Source organism: Coptis chinensis, chromosome 3 (genome assembly GCF_015680905.1).
Source record: "Coptis chinensis isolate HL-2020 chromosome 3, ASM1568090v1, whole genome shotgun sequence".
Classification (NCBI taxonomy): Eukaryota; Viridiplantae; Streptophyta; class Magnoliopsida; order Ranunculales; family Ranunculaceae; genus Coptis; species Coptis chinensis.
Window position 1 is genome coordinate 123,440,953 of NC_141458.1, and position 19,068 is coordinate 123,460,020.

General features: G+C 35.4%; 4 protein-coding genes across 9 annotated transcripts; 3 read left to right on the plus strand and 1 right to left on the minus strand.

The window, feature by feature from the left end:
* Positions 1-2,107: 2,107 nt before the first annotated feature.
* LOC147514073 (PPR containing protein) lies at positions 2,108-4,048 on the plus strand. The gene is made up of 3 exons (XM_086597480.1): positions 2,108-2,541; positions 3,309-3,516; positions 3,666-4,048. The coding sequence occupies exons 1-3, from the start codon at positions 2,233-2,235 to the stop codon at positions 3,923-3,925; spliced, it is 777 nt and encodes a 258-aa protein (XP_086453606.1). The 5' UTR covers positions 2,108-2,232; the 3' UTR covers positions 3,926-4,048.
* A 417-nt stretch (positions 4,049-4,465) lies between these two features.
* On the minus strand, positions 4,466-6,909 carry LOC147514074 (glutathione S-transferase zeta class-like). Of its 6 annotated transcripts, none has more exons than XM_086597484.1 (9): positions 6,743-6,909; positions 6,587-6,643; positions 6,407-6,492; positions 6,235-6,306; positions 5,776-5,829; positions 5,531-5,666; positions 4,970-5,031; positions 4,815-4,858; positions 4,466-4,717 (listed from the first exon to the last, which is right to left on the minus strand). In XM_086597484.1, the coding sequence occupies exons 1-9, from the start codon at positions 6,837-6,839 to the stop codon at positions 4,699-4,701; spliced, it is 627 nt and encodes a 208-aa protein (XP_086453610.1). In that variant the 5' UTR covers positions 6,840-6,909; the 3' UTR covers positions 4,466-4,698. The 6 variants fall into 6 exon arrangements, with proteins under 6 accessions (XP_086453610.1, XP_086453613.1, XP_086453607.1 ...); XM_086597487.1 differs by having other exon boundaries at positions 5,591-5,666; positions 6,743-6,908; XM_086597481.1 differs by having other exon boundaries at positions 4,799-4,858; positions 6,743-6,908.
* Positions 6,910-7,504: 595 nt separating this feature from the next.
* Positions 7,505-12,065, plus strand: LOC147514075 (peptidyl-prolyl cis-trans isomerase FKBP53-like). The gene is made up of 11 exons (XM_086597488.1): positions 7,505-7,992; positions 8,081-8,154; positions 8,252-8,487; positions 8,581-8,723; positions 9,387-9,672; positions 10,225-10,467; positions 10,828-11,098; positions 11,227-11,314; positions 11,423-11,464; positions 11,558-11,606; positions 11,697-12,065. Exons 1-11 carry the CDS (start codon positions 7,980-7,982, stop codon positions 11,776-11,778), a joined length of 1,527 nt encoding a protein of 508 aa, XP_086453614.1. The 5' UTR covers positions 7,505-7,979; the 3' UTR covers positions 11,779-12,065.
* A 654-nt stretch (positions 12,066-12,719) lies between these two features.
* Positions 12,720-16,102, plus strand: LOC147514076 (DUF1499 family protein). The gene is made up of 6 exons (XM_086597489.1): positions 12,720-13,076; positions 13,170-13,295; positions 14,120-14,198; positions 15,063-15,155; positions 15,299-15,412; positions 15,736-16,102. Exons 1-6 carry the CDS (start codon positions 12,874-12,876, stop codon positions 15,787-15,789), a joined length of 669 nt encoding a protein of 222 aa, XP_086453615.1. The 5' UTR covers positions 12,720-12,873; the 3' UTR covers positions 15,790-16,102.
* Positions 16,103-19,068: the final 2,966 nt, after the last annotated feature.

Consider the following 19,068-nt stretch of genomic DNA (forward strand, 5'->3'; position numbering starts at 1 on the left):
GAAAATCATATATGATGATGCAGTAGGCAAACTCTATATCCGATTGTAACAAGCTTATTAATCTTTTATTAATGAAAAGGGGTAGGGGACCTCTATAACAACCTCGCTTGCCCATCAAAAAAAAAAAAAACGTAAATTGTCTTCAAGAAATTAGACTTTGGTAGACAAACCCAGTTCTACCAATTTCAGCTTCACCACATCTCCAACTCGAACCCAAGTCTCTCCTGTGAAAGCTAAATCCTTTATCCAACTAGGCTAGATGTTTTTTTTTTTTTGTGTAAACACAGCTAATTGTTTTGATGTGAGCTATAACTGGAGTTGGAGACCAATAGTTGATAGCTTAATTGTTGCATTTGAATCTTTTAATTTCTCTAAGTTTATGTTATGCCATGTATCCATTGTCACCAAATTCAGCATTTTTTAAAAAAAAAACGCGTTTAAAACCCGTTAAATTAGCAAAGCGTCTTGTACTAGTTTAAAACCCGGGTTTTTCAAAATATCATGTTTTAAACGTTTTAAACCCGAGATTTTAAAAATCTCCCATTTAAAACTCTCTCTATTTTTTTCTTCTTTTTTTTTTTTTTTAATCTAAAAGAAAAAGGGGTTTTGGAGTTTACTACCTTTTTGAAGAGTGGGCGTTGGATTGACTTATTGAGACAGTTCTATTTTGCTTTGGACTATTAATATTTTGAAATTTTAAAGTTATTCACTTATTTGTAGTACTTGATTATGCAATTATGGATGGTAATTAGTAGTATGATAGTATCTTATTTAGGATCGTGTTTTGGTACTGAATCTAAAACTTCTAGTATTTAAATGAGTAATTTATAATTTGATACTTTCATCAGTTTCATCTATTTATTTATTTTTTTCCATTTGTATTATTATTTTTTTTTTTCTGTGCCTATTCTTTTTTCTACTCTTATAAAAATCAAACTCCTTATCTATCGTATTCTTTATCATCGGTTTTTATCGTTTCTTTTACATATTATACGTTTTAAACCCGTTTTTTATGCCCACATTTTTTTTTTTTTTTTTGCAAGACGTTCCGTTTAAAACATGAACTAAGTGTTTTTTTCAAGTACACCGTTTTAAACCCGTACCATACTTGGTGACAATGCATATATCTGCCAACTCCTGGGCAGTTCTTCATGGCCCAACAACTTTTGTTTGTATCAAGCAGAACACATTAGGCATGTTCTAAATCCTATGGTTAAAATTATAAATTTATTAACGTTTGAAAAGGCTCATATATTCAATTCAACGTAACATAAAAATCAAAACCTATCAACAATTTCTTTTATGTAAAGTTATATACTCTTAAGTGGTGCTTATTTAATTTTCAAGTGACTGTTTGGAATTTTGGCATTTTTGAGTATGTTTGGTTTTGTTTGTGTTGGGCAGCACTTGGTAAAATAGGTGGTGCCTTTATGAAAACCCCAAAACTAATAGAGATTAGTTGTTTTTTGAGCTATTAGGAAAAAATATTTTGTTAATCAGAGGCAAAAAGAGCTCAGATGTGAATTGTTATTGTCTTCAAGAAATCTGAAAACTAAGTCCCTTAACCAACTAGGCTACCTGTCGTTTGTGTAAGCAATGCTAATTGTTTTTACATAACAGCTACGTCTGGTTTGCAGAAAATGAGTGAAAATAAAACATTTTCTTAGAAAGTACAATTTTCTTGCGAAAACTGGAAAATGGAAAATAAATTCTTCAAACAGGTCAAAACAATGGAACTCAACCTCTTTTTTTTCGGAAAGAGGAAGTTGTTTTCAATTTTGAGGAGAGAGATACTGTTACAAGATTGGAGTTTTTGTCAAATGTTTGATCCGGTGTTTTGCCGGCGTTGATCCAATCTAAGTATAAAAATTAATCAAGACAAATAAGTCGGTGGATTAAAAAATAGAATAATAGATAACCCAAGTCAGCAAATCAGTAAAACTTGTCCGGTTTAGTCCAACTAATAACGACATTTAAAGGGCATTCCCCGTCATTAAGGAAATCTCTTACCAAAAGCGCCAATAGAAATCAAACAAGTAGGCTAGTTCACGACCTCTAACACCCCGTTTCACATCAAAACGTCAAAGTCACTAACTGCCCTCATCTTTTGTCTTCTCGTCCCTTCCCTCCCTCCCAAGTAACTTCCTCATTCTCTCCCTTTCTTTATAACTTCTCTTACCTAACTCTACTTGCCCCATAACCTCAATACTGTAAAACATCTTTCTCTCTTCTATGTCTGAACATAGTGATCCATCAAGAAGATCAAGAAAAACAACTTCAAGAAACCATCATAGAGTCAAACCTCCAAACCCCAACATCTCATCTTTTCGTCGTAGAACTTTTACGACTCGGAGATTGAAACACTTAAAGCCTATTAAACATGATCTTCTACGGTGTAAGTCAGAACCAATTCTTTTGAGTTGGACTATTGGTGTAGTTTTTTATGGGGATGATGACAGTTCGAAATTCAATGGCGTACCACAAACGCAAAGTTGTGCTAACATATTTGCACCTGTGTCTCCATTGCCTTCAAATTCCGAGGTAACTTCTACTTTTTGTGTGTCTCAGTGTCTCAGTCATTTTTTTTTATCTGTGATTCTAGATTTCGAGGTCGCAAAAAGGCAACCGTACCCGGTACCCTTGCCCGAACGCCCACCCTCCCAAGACCCTGGAGGGAGCCTCGTTCACTTGGCTAGCAGCTAGCTCTTTTTTTTCGTATTTTTTCTTAGTTATCACGAACGAATTCATGGTTTATAAGTTTGATGTCATTAATTAAAACTATTTTCGTGTACTCTTTTAAGTACTTGCTTCTTGCTGTCTTTGATTTGTAAATCTTTTACCATTTATGTCATATTAAATTCTCCCCACGGGTGAATATGTTTTCTAGGAAGAGAATGCTTAGAAGGCACGCACATGGATCCATTGGGGTAATACAAAATTCTAATACTTGCCTTGTTATCTGTGGAACTTCAGAGATCACTCCCGCACCCCTCACATTTATTTTGAGAGGTTACTTGAAAAGATATGCAGGGCCTTCCCTCAGTTTTTGTATGTGAATAAGAAGGTGGAAGTTGTTGGATTGAAAATTATACATTGGAGTAGTAGTTCGATTGTGATTACAAATCAACAGTTATAAGCTCTAACGCTCACATACAGAACCATCCTAATCTAAGAATATGTAAACTTTACAGCAGCCAGCAACATATTGTTCATTCCTGTTCCTTGGAACTTCATAGTTGATCTGTTCTTTTTTTTCTATACTCTTTTCTTAATGTCTGTGAAGCTAAAGAACGAAAATGGTAATGCAGAGGTATAATAAAGACGCGAAGGTAGTGGTGAATGTAACTGTGGAGGGTAGCCCAGGTCCTGTGAAGACTTTGGTTAAATTAGGAGCTAGTGTTGAAGATACAATCAAGCTCGTTGTCGACAAATACAGTGAAGAGGGACGAAGTCCTCAAATTGGCCGTGATGGCGTGTCTTCGTTTGAGCTGCATCAGTCCCACTTCAGCCTTGAAAGTAAGCTCTACTGGCTATTGCCTTTTTCTAAGTCCATGGTTCAGAGCAAGCTCAATTTAAATGACGTTCAACCGTTTTGTCAACCGTGTGAGCTTTTACTTTGCTGATTGAAGTCCTCCGACTGATTATGACTTCTGTTTTGTTGTTAGGCCTCAGTAAAAAGGGCACAATTGGGGATGTTGGGAGCAGAAGTTTCTATCTTAGGAAGAGCTGCAGTGGCCGTAGCAGTAATGAGGGTGGCATATCACAGCTAGATTCATTTTCTTCTACTACGGGGATGGTTTCTGTGAAATCGAGCACTCCTCCAGCATCACCTTTTACTTTCATGTCAACTTTCATCTCTCGGAAGATTAGTAAGATTGGCAGAAGAATGTCAAATCTCTGGAAAGTTTTGGTTTGTAGCCGTTGAGATAAAATACATTTATTTTCCCCCCCTTATTTGACTGTTAACAATAACACACAGAAAGATGTAAAACAAAAACCTTGTACAGAAAATATATATGTTTTATTGATGACACGTACAAGTTGGATATTTGGATGTGCATTGTATTTCTGCAATTCATTTAAATTTCTCAACAAATAATAAAATAGAAAAAAAAATATTAAGTAAATTGCCTCTGCTTTTGCAATGCGAATCTGAAAGTATTCTCTCATAGTTTACAATTTTAATTCACTGCAATACCTAATTACCTATTTTGTATTTATATCATTGCAAATCAACTGATGCTATATTTGGTTAGGCTATACCCAGTAGAACAGAGCCGACAATATAGTGGTCTCCATGGTCACCAATTCACCATGACTAGAATATTCGGAACGTTGAATGATCCTTGGTTCCATAAATTTTGGGAGAGTGGAACTTCTGCTGAGATCAAAACGTTATTTTGGAACCTATTACAGTACTTAGGCAATACTTTATACCCTTGGTTAAATTAAGTCAAATAAAGCAGACAGGAAGCTAATGGAATAACTAATTGTACAAAACAACTGTTATACATATCAAACCTTCGATAGGTTAAATGGCGACCATTTTTTATGTTTTTTATTGGCACTACAAAATAGAGTTGTATGGAGTTACATAAATGACTGTAAAACAGACCCACTACACCACAGCATCAGGTTGTTGTTGGGGCAAAGACGCTTGAAATGCTGGTAGAACCTTATATGCTTCATGGACCTTACTCAGGGTAGGGAACTCAGACTGCACAAACACAACACAAACGAATGTGATTATTGAAGAACTAATGATAAAGCAAGTACACACACACACACACAGATTCACCATATCAATGTTGAACCTTGCAGCGGCTGCACTGATTTGTGGGGCCAAAAAGACATCAGCCTGCATATAAAAACCCTTGGTAGTATCTACTGACTAATTTACAATATCAAGAAACACAACAAAGCACAGCATAAAAGTATTATAAACAAGAGCAGAGAATGAGAAACATACCAAACATATCTCGTCTCCAATAGCGTATCTGCCAGAACATTCCCTCAGTAACTTCTCCAGAGCTGCACAAAGATTAATAGACTTGTGAATATAATTCAATTCAGTAACTTAATAGCCCACTTCATCATAAATTTCAAATGGTGAGATTATTTTTACTGGACATCATGTCAACTTAATCTTTGGAAGAAAAATCTTCATTGTGCAGACTGCACATCCAATGGTTCAAGCACACTGCACCTAGAATGGTTCAGGTTTGCCACAAGTCCGACAAATCTAAAGAAAAATTTGTTTCCCCTAAGCCATTATTTCATAGAGTCAGAGTGGGATAGTTGGTACAGAAGTTTGGTTCAGCCACGACAGCAAGTGCAGTATACTACATTTAGACTCGAATTTAAATTCAAAATGAGCCACAAAAAGGCTGTTGAATGCAGATAATGGCTGGTAGACCTTCTTTCTGCATCCAAACTAGATGAAGCTAGCTCCTTAGTCCTTACATATGCCATGTGCACATGCGAGTTATGAACACAATATTAATCATTATTTCTTTTTGATGAGATAGACCTTTTTTTCCCCGATCAATTGTTAATGCGATAGAACATGATGTGGAAGAAAGCATATTACCAACGAAACCTTTCTTCATATGAATTTGAAGCAATAGTCGTTGCTCTGCTGGACCAACTTTTTCCTCGATGGACTTCTGCAGAGATGTGAAAGGTCTATGCAGTTAAGATTTACTATTGAAAGTTTGAAACCATCAATAAAGAAGTTGTAAGATTGAGAATCGATTAAATTGAAGTAATACACACCAGCCTGCCCAACAGATGAAGGGGTTGTATGCTACTAGCGACAATACTTGCAACCTGTAAAAGAATATTAATCTCAGCTTGGCTCGCATGATGCTTACATGCTAACTATGCAATAAGTATGGAAATGATGGCATGATGCAATACATCCTTCCAACCTCCTCAACATAACAAATGGACCCTCCCTATAGCTTGTAATTTGTGTCATTCAAATGCCCACAGCTCAGGGTCTAACTTTGCAATTGTGCAATTTATTGCCAACAATGAAATATTGAATCAGTTCTCGTTACAAATGTCGTTGGGAATTTACCAAATCAGCTCTGGTTATAAATATATATGTATTGAAAAAAAAAAAATGAGCATGTAGCTATTGATATTGCAATCATATAGTTACACCTTAAAAACGGTTTCTCAGAAAAGGATTCTAAGAGCAATGAAACAATACACTTTAGAACCCCCTACCTGGAGATTGAAAGCTTTTTGCTTAATATCAACAGGCAAAAGAGCGCGTTGGGGATACTTATCTTCCAAATACTGTCACAATAAAACAAAAAAAAAAAAAAAAACAACTAGAAAGCTATTGCAAAATACAGCTAATATTGTTTCCAACCATTTATGTTATCGAAAAACTAACCAGCAAGATGGCAAATGAATCCGACAGGATTAAATCGCCGTCAACTAAGACTGGAACGAAGTGTAAAGGATTCAAACTCTCGAATTCTGTGATTTCAAACTAGACATAATTAAACTAAAGCTATATATAGCAAGCTAATTATTAGAACATGATTAATTAAAGAAGGTGATTTAACTTCACCTGGACTAAATTGTTCTCCTTTGTAAAGATCAACTGCTTTATACTCATAAGCAAGTCCTATATATATATATATAACATCCAAACTGATATAATAATTCATTGATCAAATAATAAAAAACACTAGGAACAATATATTTTAGATAGTATATACAGTACCTTTGAGGTTTAAAGCGAAGCGAACACGCCATGCACACGAACTTTGCCAGAAAGAGTATAACACGAGCTTTGAAGACGAAGAATACGAGGTGTCCATTAGAGAAGAAGTGATCAAGAGATTCAGACAAGATGAAATGTTTCTTTTTCGGTTTGCACTGTGAGAGTGGACTTGTTTGAATATCAATTATTATTATATTGTTCGATATATCGGATTCTGAAATATCGATAACTATCAGCTAATTACTAGTGTGCAAAATTAGTCAAAATTACTCCCTGTGTATCCGATCAACGTGTCTTAAGTCTGCACGGATGGAACGGGACCTGTGGTTCAGCGCGTCAGTACCAAAGGTTCATTTTATATTAAGTCGTTGTATGTATATACCAAACCAAAGGTTAAACCTAATTTCAATTTGGCTTGGCTGCAAGTATTTGGCATTTTTACCAAATGTTCAATCTACCTCGACAAACTAAATGTTTCCCAAGCAAGTATAAATTTGTTATTTTGTTCATGGGATATGGATGTAAATAATATAGGGACACGATTTTTTAGTCTCCCTATTAACAAATTAGTTATAATGTTCTATCCTCTCCATAAAATATCAAAAACTTATCAACAAGCTACCTATTAAGTTTTTATTAATGTAAAAGATGGAAAAAAAAGCATTAATAATATTCAATTCTTTATGATTCTCTCGTTTGTAACATCTTATCACTCTCCTCAATGTAAAACACAAATTTAATCAGGCCTGGTGTATTGAAAGTAAACAAGATTAAAGAATGTAATATAATCAGTCATGGTGTAGTGATTCTAGAAAAAACTTAAGGTGTGAAGTTGCTTAGCATCAAGTTCAATGCGTAAGTCTGCGCTTTTCTTACTTAATCAAGAGCCATCAGAACAAATGTCGTGTACAATCACGACTAATAATTTACTGTCTCTGTGTACGACATCCGGCTTTTGTGCCGAATGACCGAGTAGTGGAGAACCGAAATTTATGAAATTCGGACAAACTAAGTACTGAACCATTCAAAATACCGAAATTTGTCAAATTGGAACCTTTAGGTTAAGCACTAAACTTATTCTCGGTGCAAAACACGCTGATACAGCTAGCCAAAAACACGTGGATAGCCTTTTCAGGGTTTAAGCTTTTTGAACGCCACCAAGCCCACAGTAGGGTTTTAAGAACAAGCCGCACCTTCAATCGAAGCATTAGGCCATCTCAACTTCTCTACCCAAAAAATGGCCTTTTGGGGTTAGGCCTCTTCTCTCAATCTCAAACTTACATGTTTATTTTTTTACTCCATGTTTGCTTATGTTACTGTTATTGTCTATTTTATTAGGTGTTGAAATAAAACCAGAAACACCATATAATCACCTATTCGATGAAACCCGAGGGCGACTTCATATATCTCAGGTAATAATAATATTCCATATGCCCATCATTTTATTATTATTATTATTATTATTATGTAGTGGGTTTTAAGAATGTTGTATTGTGATGTGGTGTGTAGGCTACATTGGGCAATGGCACGTCGTCGAAAAAGAGTTTAGTTCAATGTATTGTAGGTTATAATAGTCCGGTTCTCTTATGTTCATTGTTACCGGATAAGACTGAATCGTGCCCCTTGGATTTCGAGTTTGAGGAGGTGGATGTTGTCACTTTCTCTGTTATTGGCCCAAGAAGCGTTCACCTTACTGGTTATTATCTCGATAAACCTGCCAATTTCAATGAAAATGATGACGAAAGGTATACATTGGCGAGTAGTATGAATTATTGTTTTTGCTTGTGGTGTTATTTGTAGGATAGTCTTACCGTGTCTGGGTTTTGTTTTTGTTGTAGTGACTCTTATGGAGAGGATGTTGGTGAGAGTGAGAGTGAAGAATCTACTGATTACGACATGGATGATGAGTATGATGATGACTTCATTAATGATATTGATGATGGTTTTGATTTAATCCCATCGACAAGGACTAAAAGTGGAGGTATTTTTGTTGTCTTGTTCATTTCTTTCATATATTTTTTTGATCAAGTGTATTTCATTCATTCATTTGGATTGTTAACTTGAATATACAAGCCCCAGTAATAATAGTACATTATCAATTTCTTGAGGGCGAGTTTGCTATTAATTATTGATACACTATGTTCCTCCCATACGAAAAAAAGGAAAATTGGTTGGTATCAGTAAGTTCAATGACTTCTTGTTTGTTTAGTTCCACTATAAGTTGTTGGAGTGCCCAATTATAACGTAAGCTCTTAAATGTATCTAATAATTGATATGTTAAAAAATGTTGAAACATCCACTTTTGGCTCATGAAGAAACATTTTCTCGTAGTATCTTGCATTTGAAATTTGTACACTTCAGGAATGGAGTTGATAAGTAAAAATGTATCTTAAATTTGTATGTGTAGGCAACATAGTACAATCTAAAATGTATTGTTAGGCTCAAAACTAGATAGTCTTGGAATATTTCTTTAAGGCGTTGCCTGCATAGTTGGAAGATAAACTGTTCCATTGTCATTTTGAGTATCCCCGACTGCGTCTGATCTGTGAACAGCATGTGGATTGATGTTTTTCCTTTTAAGTACGTTGTCTTCTTATTGGGAGTACTGTGTATTAACGTTTGATTTCTGTTTTTTTTTTTGTAGTTGTAATTGAGGAGATATTGGACGATGAGAAATATGTTGATGGTGATGATAGGAAGCAAATTATTGTTAATGGTGGCACTAGCAGCATTGATACAGAGAGTGAGGATGAAGATGGTTTGCCAAAATATTCTCTGTCCAAGACTGACAATGAAAGTGGTGAAGCACAGAAGAAGTCTGACAAGAAAGTAAGCAAAGGGAAGAAGAAGAAGAAAGCTGAAGATGGTGGTGATCGAGTCACAGGAATGAAAAGGAAAATCGAAGACATTCAGGAGAGCAAGACAGAGAGGTATGGATCTGCTCAAGTTTTATTTCGAATCGAACTGGTTGCTTCTTTTATTTTCTGGAATAAAATTCTCTCAAAATGATTGGGAAGGTGGGGGTACTTGATAATACTGCTCGATGTGAGTATTTAGGCTTATGACACTTGCGAGGAAAATCTTAAGCAAGTTCATAAAAGAGTTTTAGAATCATGGTATTCTAAAAGCTCAAGTAGTCGCTCTTGAGCTTGTAGGCTAGTAGCTATCTTTAAAGTTCGGCTATATACCTAAATGGCCATTATAAGAATCCCACATTAATTGTTATCATAAATTGCGTTATGGGGGATGCTGTTTCCATGTGTTCAGTTAAACAAAAATAGCAGTTGCTTTATACTGTTGTTCTTCTAAAATACTGCCCTGTGAACAAAATTTTTAATGGTGAATAATTCCTCTGGCAAATTAAATGGAGCTCTTTTAAAGGCAGTTTGTCTCAATTTCCTAATTATGAGTAGCTTAAAAATGCATGTATTTGTGAAGCTTTTGTCTCACATGTGCCACTTTTAATCTATAAATACAAGCAGAGGAACAGAAAATCGAAATGATTCTGCTGTGGATTCTTTGGAGGCTGGACAAGAAAATTTTGAAAAGCCAAAGAAGAAGAAAAAGAAAGAAAGAACTAAAGAAGGGAAAAGTGGCGGAGATAGGGACGATAGCATAAATGATGACCAGAAAGAAGATAATGCTCAGACTGAGGAAGGAAATACTGATGTTATCAAGAGGGTGCCTGTCTGTCATGAAGCAGATGACAAAGCATCCAACAACAAGTGAGAATCTTATTTAGCATCTTATGCACTTTAGTTTTCCTCATCTTTATCTGTTTCAAATGTTTCCTTTCAAGAGAAAAAGGAAAGTTTCGGAATTTTAAGAGATTAATTGACCATAATATAGTCTGGTTTTATTGCTCTGGAAGCCTTCTTATATACTATTAAAAGAATAAAAATACTGTCACCTTGACTTGAATTCTGATAACTGGGGACGCCATATTGCTACTTCTGCCACCTTTGCCCTTTCTTTCTTTTGATGTTAGAATGTTAGTGGTCTCTGTTTTGATTGGTCTCTATTGAACAAGTCATAACTGAAAGTAATATATATCACCATGTGGTTTTCTTTCTTTGTTTTCACAGGAATTTGAAATCTCATGGCAATGGAGTTTCTGATGAAGATACTACTACTGGAAAAAAGAAAAAGAAGAAGAAGAAGAATAAGAAGAATAAGACACCAGAGAGTGACAAAAGTGCAACTGCAGACGAAGCTAATAAAGGGTCTGTAGTGGAAATTGAGGATAAGAAAGCAGAACTGAAGGCAACACAAGCAAGGAATTACCCCAACGGCCTAGTTGTTGAGGAGATAAAAATGGGCAAACCAGATGGGAAAAAAGCGTCTCCTGGAAAGACGGTAGCTACTTCCATACTTAATGGGTTTAGTATTATGTTCTAGGCTTTTAGCCAGTGCTACATGTTGCTATGGTTATGAAGAAATTGGTTAATAAACATTTAAGTGATGTTGTCATTTGTTGGTTTCAGGTATATGTTCATTATATCGGGAAGTTGAAGAAAAATGACAAAATTTTCGATTCTAACGTAGGGAGAGTACCATTCAAGTTCCGTCTAGGTACTGATTCACTTTTTTGGTTAGCTAGTGCGTTTCTTAATGTTATCCTATATTTTTAATTTCCTGTTGGTCTTTGAGTGATTCTAAAATCTGATTTTCTTTTTGCAGGTGTGGGACAAGTTATTAAGGGGTGGGATGTTGGTGTTAATGGTACTAATTCTTGTTGACTATTTAAACAAACTTGTTATTGGTTTCTTTTTTCTATGAAGAAGCTGTTTTAATATTTTGAACTCTCATCCTCAGGTATGCGGATTGGTGACAAGAGAAGGTTGACAATTCCACCATCAATGGGGTATGTATTTATCTGACTTTTTTAGTTTTTCTTCTTGTTATATTTGTTCATATAGCTCGACACTAAATATCCATCCTCTCCGTGATGCAGATACGGATCGCAGGGATCACCTCCTGCAATACCACCAAATGCGTGGCTTTTGTTTGATGTTGAGTTGGTGAATGTTCGTTAGTGTTTGCTGGAGTGCGTTATACTATATCTTGTTTATACAAGTATAAATGTTATTTTCGGCACAGATTATCTGAACTGGTGAAGAGTAGTAGTTTCAGAGCTTCAGGGCACCATAATATTCAGCATTCACCTGGGAATTTTTCTTCTCTCCAAACTGGGAACACAGTTTAGTTTTAGGTGTTTTTTTTTTATATGTTAACTCCATTTCGAAGGATTGAATTTTAGTATAGCTTTTTAAGGCTTGAATGTTTTAACAATGAGCTGGATATGATACGAAATTCTTGATCCTGCCTTGAGTTTTAGTATGAACATATAAAGTGCAGATGCTAAATGTTAAAAACTTTTTATTTAGTATATTCAGAATCCCCACAACACCCCCACACTGTATGACTGTAACCAGCACATAGTGCCCCAGAGGCCCGGAATGACTGCTCCGTTACAAAGTAACTGCCTTACATCTAAGGCACAAGAGATTGAGTACCAATTTTCATGTGGGACGTCTACGGGGAAAGTATTAGAAAAGATACTTGAAACCTTTCTGCATCTCTTAGAGGATCGAATTGGTGTATACTTTTAAAACATTAACAGCGAGTCAGTGACTTATTAGACTACAGGGATATCTATATTCTCTCTCTTATGTACTGTAAATTGTTCCTGTGATAATTTCATCAAACTAAGATGCATATGACTAGCAGAGTAGCAGCCAATACTATAACAGTAACCAAGCTTGGTTAATCACACGTCTTAATCTATTCGGATGGTTAGTCGAGTCCGGCTACACAGTAACCGGTTACTGGGATCAAATCCCAGCAACCATTACAAGTTGCCGTTGGATTGTCTCGTTACGGATCTCGGCACACCCACACAGATCTCGGTGCACACACACGGATCTCGGATCTAAATCAACGGTGACTGGTAACGGTTGCTGGGATTTGATCCCAGTAACCGGTTACTGGAAACCCGAATCCTTTCTCTGTTGTTATATTTTCAGCCACAATTACACGTGAGACACGTTTCACAGAGAATCTCATTTGACTCTTTGGACTTGTACTCTTTTATTACCTAAACTGCTCAACAGAGAGAGAGAGTTTCACGCATGGCTTCAATGGCATTCTCCGCAGCAATATCAACTACTCATTCTCTCTATAACTGTACTTCCAACAGTAGTAATGTATCTCTCTTCGTTCCTCGTATCATCGCCTCTGCGCAGAGTAAAGAATCAAATGCACAAATGGGTCGGAGAGAATTGATCTTAAAGTGTAGTGAACTTGCAGTTCTTGGAGCTATCTTTAACTTCAGGTACACTTTTTCTGTTGTTTTTGACATTTGGGTATTTGTTGAAAAGGTGTTTGGGGCATTCATCATTAATGAGTTTGTTATGGTTGTTGATAGTGGAAAAAAGCCTGGTTACCTTGGAGTACAAAAGAATCTTCAAGCACTAGCACTTTGTCCTGCAACTAAAAACTGTATTTCAACTTCTGAAGATGTTAGTGATAAGATTCACTATGCTCCCCCTTGGTAATTCATCTCTTTTTTCTTTCACTCGTTATTTCTGTGTTAGAGCTTGATATTAATCGATTCAATGTGGGTTACTTAAATACATGAAAATGTGATTGAGTTCATTAGCATTTCAATAACTGAGGCATGCTTTAATGTTTCGCCTACTCCTTGAACACGGTTTTATAAACTAAGGATTTGAAGGAGCTCCTAGGTGTGATCTTATGAATTAAAGTCCAATAGACCAATTCATTCATGACTACGGGCAAGTTCCGAACATTTTTGTTGTAATCATCGTGGTAAACCCAGTCTGTCTAAGTGGCAAACTCCTTTTCCAGGTTACGTCAAATATGATGACCCCTTATCTAGCTGCATGGTCTCATTGATGTTCTGCTACCCCTTTGGACAGTATAGACTCTGACATTTTTTTTCTTGTGATTTGAAAAGACAAATGTAGGCAGAATACCTCCTTGTTCACTAATGAAAGTGGTATGTTACTATTAATAATAATATGCAGGACGCTCAAAACACGATGTAATGGAAAAGCAGGACATTGTTATGTAACAGGATTTGTAAATAATGAAATGGGATACCGGTTGGAGATTATCAGTAGCTTTTAAAAGAATCAATTGGTAACTTGTTACAGACCTACTATAAGTTCATTGATGGGGGAAAATGTCACAATTTAACAGCAGGAGATCTTCAGTCGAACTTACTGAAGTAGTGTGGGTCCACCAACATCCAAACTCTCCAATAGGAACTTTGGCAAATGGTTATGTAAGGAACTGTTAAACTAACCATTTCACCTCCTTCTGAGATTCTTCTTGGTCTTATGCTTTCTGTAGGAATTATAACCCCGAAGATGGGAGGGGTAAGAAGAAGCCTGTGAGTAAAGAAGAAGCAATGGACGAGCTTCTTCAAGCGGTATAATTCTACTTCAAGTACTTTGAAAATGATATTTGTAACCTGATTTAAAACATTTACTTGTTAACATATTGGACTCAAATGATTAAAAGTAGGGAATGATGAGTGGACTCGCTACCAGGAGTACCAGCTCATCTATCCGTTTTAGGGTCCATATGAGTAAAACCTAGGATTTCACTTTAAATTTGTGTGGGCATGGATGGTTGATCGTAGAGAAAGAATCAAAGCTTTGATACCTCCGTCGCCAAATATGGAAGAGCTTCAGAGAATGTTCACGTTTATTAGTAAAAAACTGGGGTTAGGGGCTGTGAAAGGTCAATTAGATCTTATGACCTCACGTAAAACTCCATGCTTATTATTTTTTATTTTTACTTAGGTCTTGATTCCTATCATCAGATTTGACTAAGAAGGAAGGAACTCGAAGTGAGATGGCACCGTCTTGTGCAATGTAACGATAGTTGCCCTCTATCATCTTCTATTTGGTAGACTAAGTCAAAGGGGCCCTCCATATGATTATCAATCAAATGAAAACTTATTCTACGTAGCAATCCTTACATCGCCTACAACTGGCGGAGTGTCCCTATGTTGTTCATTTCCACCATCAAGTTGAAGACCTAGTTCAGTAAGATCGAAAACTTCGTATTGGTCTAGACACACAATTTGAACTATTTCTATATGTTCCTAGCCTCCTAGGTGACTTCTTGCAGGTGAGCTTATAATACTCTTACTGGTGATCCTTACATTGCTCTTTAGTCTTCATGGAACTTGGCCTAAGAAACTGTCTTACCGGGTTAAGTTAACACCAGGCTTCCAAACTTGGTCTGGTTTAACTCTAAGTTTGACCTTGATCTTTTCTTTTTGCAGATAAAATCAACAAAACCAGACAAGTTTACACCACGGATACTGGAGAAAAAAGATGATTATATACGAGTAGAATATGAAAGCCCCATCTTGGGAGTGAGTATTTATATATGTTTTATCACCAAATAATCTCCATAAAGCCACAGTATTCACAGTTATTTCTTTTGAATATGTGAGTCAATTTACTTTGAATTCGGATGTTGGCACATATGCTAATATTCTTTTCTTGTCTATGATAGTTTGTTGATGATGTTGAGTTTTGGTTCCCACCTGGAAAGAAACCAATTGTTGAGTATCGATCTGCATCCCGATTGGGGAATTTTGATTTCGATGTTAACAGAAAGAGAATTAAGGTGATATATACAACTTTAACCTCTCCCTTGTAGTAGAGTAAATTGCAAATTGGTTCTTTCAAGAAATGCTAAGGAGCTACTCATTTAAGAGAAGCATCAAGCTTCTTCTTCAAAGACAAGTATATACTTCTTCCTGAAGATAAAAAGTGGGTCATTCAAATCTTGTTGTCTTGAAAATCCATAAAAACTGTCTTTTCAGAATGATAGCTTGTTGCATCTCAGCCTTTTACAGCTGTAACTCCTCGTCCTTGGTATTTCTTGATTCTTTCCTGTACCGTGGTTTAAAATTTATAATTGTTAGCACGTCTTTTAAATTGTGTCAGGCCCTGCGCTTAGAGTTAGAGAAGAAGGGATGGGCTTCAGAGGGAACTTTCTGACACAGAAGAAGCTAAGAGTGTTCCACATTCTTTGATCCAGAGGGACGGTTCAGACTTGAAATATATACAGGCATGTGGAAGGTGAAGACTATACAACTAAAGCAATGAAGACTGCAGAAGGCAAATCATAACTTTCTGTAGTTTCATGTCATACACAATGTTACCAGAAGGTGATGGAACCAATTATGCAAGCTTAGACAATTGCCTCTCATTTTCGCTGGTATGCCAGGCAATTAGTTTCAGTTAGAACCAGAACTAAGGTGATTTGCCAGGCAACAATTGCCTCAATAAAGTCTACTTATCAAAAAACAAAGTTAGAACCAGAACTACCTCGTTTTAAAAATACGGGTTTTTTTACTTAACCCCCCTCTCAAATAGACCATTTTTTGAGATAACCCCCCATTTTGGAAATCATTACTAATTGCCCCCCATTTTTAACATACGTCTTTGAAAATTTTTAAAAAAATAAAAATAAAAATCTGAAAACTCAAAAAAAATCCTAAAAATTGAAAAAAAAAAATGAAAAAAATAATAAAAACTCGAAAACAAATTAAAAAATATGCAATAAAAGGAAAATTTAAAAAAAAAAAAAAAACCCAAAAATTTCCAAAAATTGAAAAAACAAATCGGGAAAAAATTCAAAAAAAATTTAAAATAAAATTCAAAAAATGCATAAAAATTTAAAAAAAATAATAAAACAACTCAAAAATTTTGAAAAAATAATAAAATTCATTTGTTTTCCTATTTTTAAGTTGTTTTATTATTTTTTTTCAAATTTTTATGCATTTTTTCGATGTTATTTTATTTTGCCGAATTTTTTTCCGATTTGTTTTTGAATTTTCCTTTCATCGAATATTTTTTAATTTGTTTTCGAGTTTTTGTTATTTTTTTTTTAATTTTCTGGATTTTTTGAGTTTTCATTTTTTTTTTTTTTTTTTTCGAACTTTTCGAAGACGTATGTTAAAAATGAGAGGTTTTTACAAATTTGACATAAAGGCAAAATTGTCAATATGGAAAATTAACTCTGAAATGGGAGACAATCAGTATTGATTTCCAAAATAGGAAATTATCTCAAAAAGAAGTCTATTTGTGGGGGTTAAGTCAAAAAAACCTCTAAAAACACTGCAGGCGGATTCGAAAATTGTTTATGCCACCAAAGATGCGTTTTTACATACGTTGATACTACATTTATTTGGGGTTGCAGCAGAAAAGTGGATCGTATAACAATTGTGTGATATGGTCAGAAAGTTATCAATTCAATAGATTATGATGCCACAAAACCAAAAGTGACCTTATTTTATTTTTATTTTATATGCAATCATTTGAGAAACTCAATAGATTATATGCCAAAAAATCAAAAACTCAAAAATTCTTTTATTTTTATATTATTTAGTATCAGGATTTTAGGTATCTCCCAGGATTCATTTCCAATTGCATACATGGTCCACTTCAGCATTTGGTCACTGGTTCGGTGGCTAGTAGTTTTCTATTTCCTAAAAGTATTCCAAGAAGCCACAATCACATTTTAATCACTTCGTTTTCAGGATAAATTTGGCCCTATACAACTCTCTAAATCTGGCAACTTCGATAACGACTATAATTTGGTGGTAATTAATCAGACAGCCCACGCCCAAAACAACCCACCCCCCTCCTTTCCAGGAACCTTCCTTATATTTTTCTCTCCCTCTCTAATACGTACGAATGTTTCCATTTTTTTCATCTCTCCTCAGCATTTTTCTCTTGTCTTAAAAACTATAACATCTGGCATGGCGTCTCGTCCAGAACTTACCCAAGTACCTGACACAACAAAGAATGCAGTATCGGGAAATTCTGACGTACCCCAAAGGCCGAAAAGTTTGACAGAGTTTTTGGGTTGGCTGGAAGTTCAAGAATGCAAGAAAACACCAATACAAAGAAACTAACGAAACTATTGCTGAATGTAACGATACAAAGAAGCTTAGGAGCGGTTCAAGTTGTGATATCGCCGGAAAAGAAAGTGGAAGATTTGATAAGAGTGGTTTTGGAAATTTACGTAAAGGAAAAAAGAAGACCGCTGTTGAATATAACTGATGCTCGTTGTTTCGAACTTCACTATTCTCAGTTCACTTTAGAAAGTACGATTCTTGATTTCCGAGATTCTTTTTATTCAAAACCAATTGTTTATTGTTTATTTTCTTGGGTAAAGATTTTTTATACTGTGTCTGAATGCGGTTAATTTTGGTGTATATATATATATATTTATATAGGTTTGGATCGCAAGGAGAAATTGATAAATTTGGGATCAAGGAATTTCTTTTTATTTCCAAAGTCGACTGAAAACTTGAACTCGTCATGCTCGGATCAAGCGATAAGAGAAGTCGCCTTCACCAAGTTCATGGTTTTCATGCTATAATACTTCACTTTATTTTTATTTTCAGTTGTTGCATTTTGCTTAAAGCTGTTGTTACATGTTAATAATATAGTTCACATTATGTAATTTCAGTGATTAATCCTTCCAAAGCATTGTAACGAACTAAAGATAAGGGATTTTGCCATGGTGGACACTGGACAATAAACACTTGTTTGTGCGTTTTTCAGTGGATTCTTAGACTTTGTGACATGAATTATATGTTGTTGAATATCAAAATCAGTTCCTGATGTCCAGCAAGTAGCAGCACAATAACATTCCCCCCCTTCTCCATATCAAAGGAAAAAACCCTACCCCAAAGAGCAAACCACTCTTATCACCTTCTTATTCCAATTCAATTCATAAATAATATACTACAGCAGTGCAGGCCCTACTTTAAAAAATTGGCACCAGTACTTGGATACTTCAAGAAATAAGAGTGCTGTTAAGAGCATTCCCAGTGCAGGTGGATATGGTGGGAATGTGACAATATTCACCTCTTTGTGGTTTAAAACCTTTGCCCAATGCAAAGGTAAATATCAAGGTGACTATTTTCCCAAGTCAAAATGATGGTGAAACCTTCAACCGAAATAGTAGTTGAACTTCGTTGTGAACTTCGGACGGGATGTTGGATTCCATCTCGTGTGTTTTTTAAAAAAAATTCGGTTTTTTTTCGGATGGAACGTTTCATTCTGTCTCACGTGTTTTTTCGATTTTTTTTAAACTTCAGACAAAATGTTTTATTCTATCTGGCGCATTTTTTTCAATTTTTACATTCAGTCAGAATCCAACATCTCGTCCGAAATTAATATTCACCTTTGCATTGGACAGCCTCACCTTGTTTTTTACCAAAACGGTAAAAAGAGAAGAAATTACATTAGACTGCCTCACCT

Bases quoted from the DNA above. Each gene is read 5' to 3' on its own strand.
- LOC147514074 (XM_086597481.1), bottom strand. From the start codon at position 6,839: ATGGACACCTCGTATTCTTCGTCTTCAAAGCTCGTGTTATACTCTTTC. The intron at 6,644-6,742 runs GTACTGTATATA...ATATATATATAG, and splicing joins CTTCGCTTTAAACCTCAAAG to GACTTGCTTATGAGTATAAA. The intron at 5,830-6,234 runs GTAGGGGGTTCT...ATTCTTTTACAG, and splicing joins AAAAAGCTTTCAATCTCCAG to GTTGCAAGTATTGTCGCTAG.
- LOC147514076 (XM_086597489.1), top strand. From the start codon at position 12,874: ATGGCTTCAATGGCATTCTCCGCAGCAATATCAACTACTCATTCTCTC. The intron at 13,077-13,169 runs GTACACTTTTTC...GGTTGTTGATAG, and splicing joins GGAGCTATCTTTAACTTCAG to TGGAAAAAAGCCTGGTTACC. The intron at 15,413-15,735 runs GTGATATATACA...AAATTGTGTCAG, and splicing joins TTAACAGAAAGAGAATTAAG to GCCCTGCGCTTAGAGTTAGA.
- LOC147514073 (XM_086597480.1), top strand. From the start codon at position 2,233: ATGTCTGAACATAGTGATCCATCAAGAAGATCAAGAAAAACAACTTCA. The intron at 2,542-3,308 runs GTAACTTCTACT...ATGGTAATGCAG, and splicing joins CATTGCCTTCAAATTCCGAG to AGGTATAATAAAGACGCGAA. The intron at 3,517-3,665 runs GTAAGCTCTACT...TTTTGTTGTTAG, and splicing joins GTCCCACTTCAGCCTTGAAA to GCCTCAGTAAAAAGGGCACA.
- LOC147514075 (XM_086597488.1), top strand. The intron at 8,724-9,386 runs GTATTTTTGTTG...TTTTTTTTGTAG, and splicing joins GACAAGGACTAAAAGTGGAG to TTGTAATTGAGGAGATATTG. The intron at 11,099-11,226 runs GTAGCTACTTCC...TGTTGGTTTCAG, and splicing joins AAGCGTCTCCTGGAAAGACG to GTATATGTTCATTATATCGG.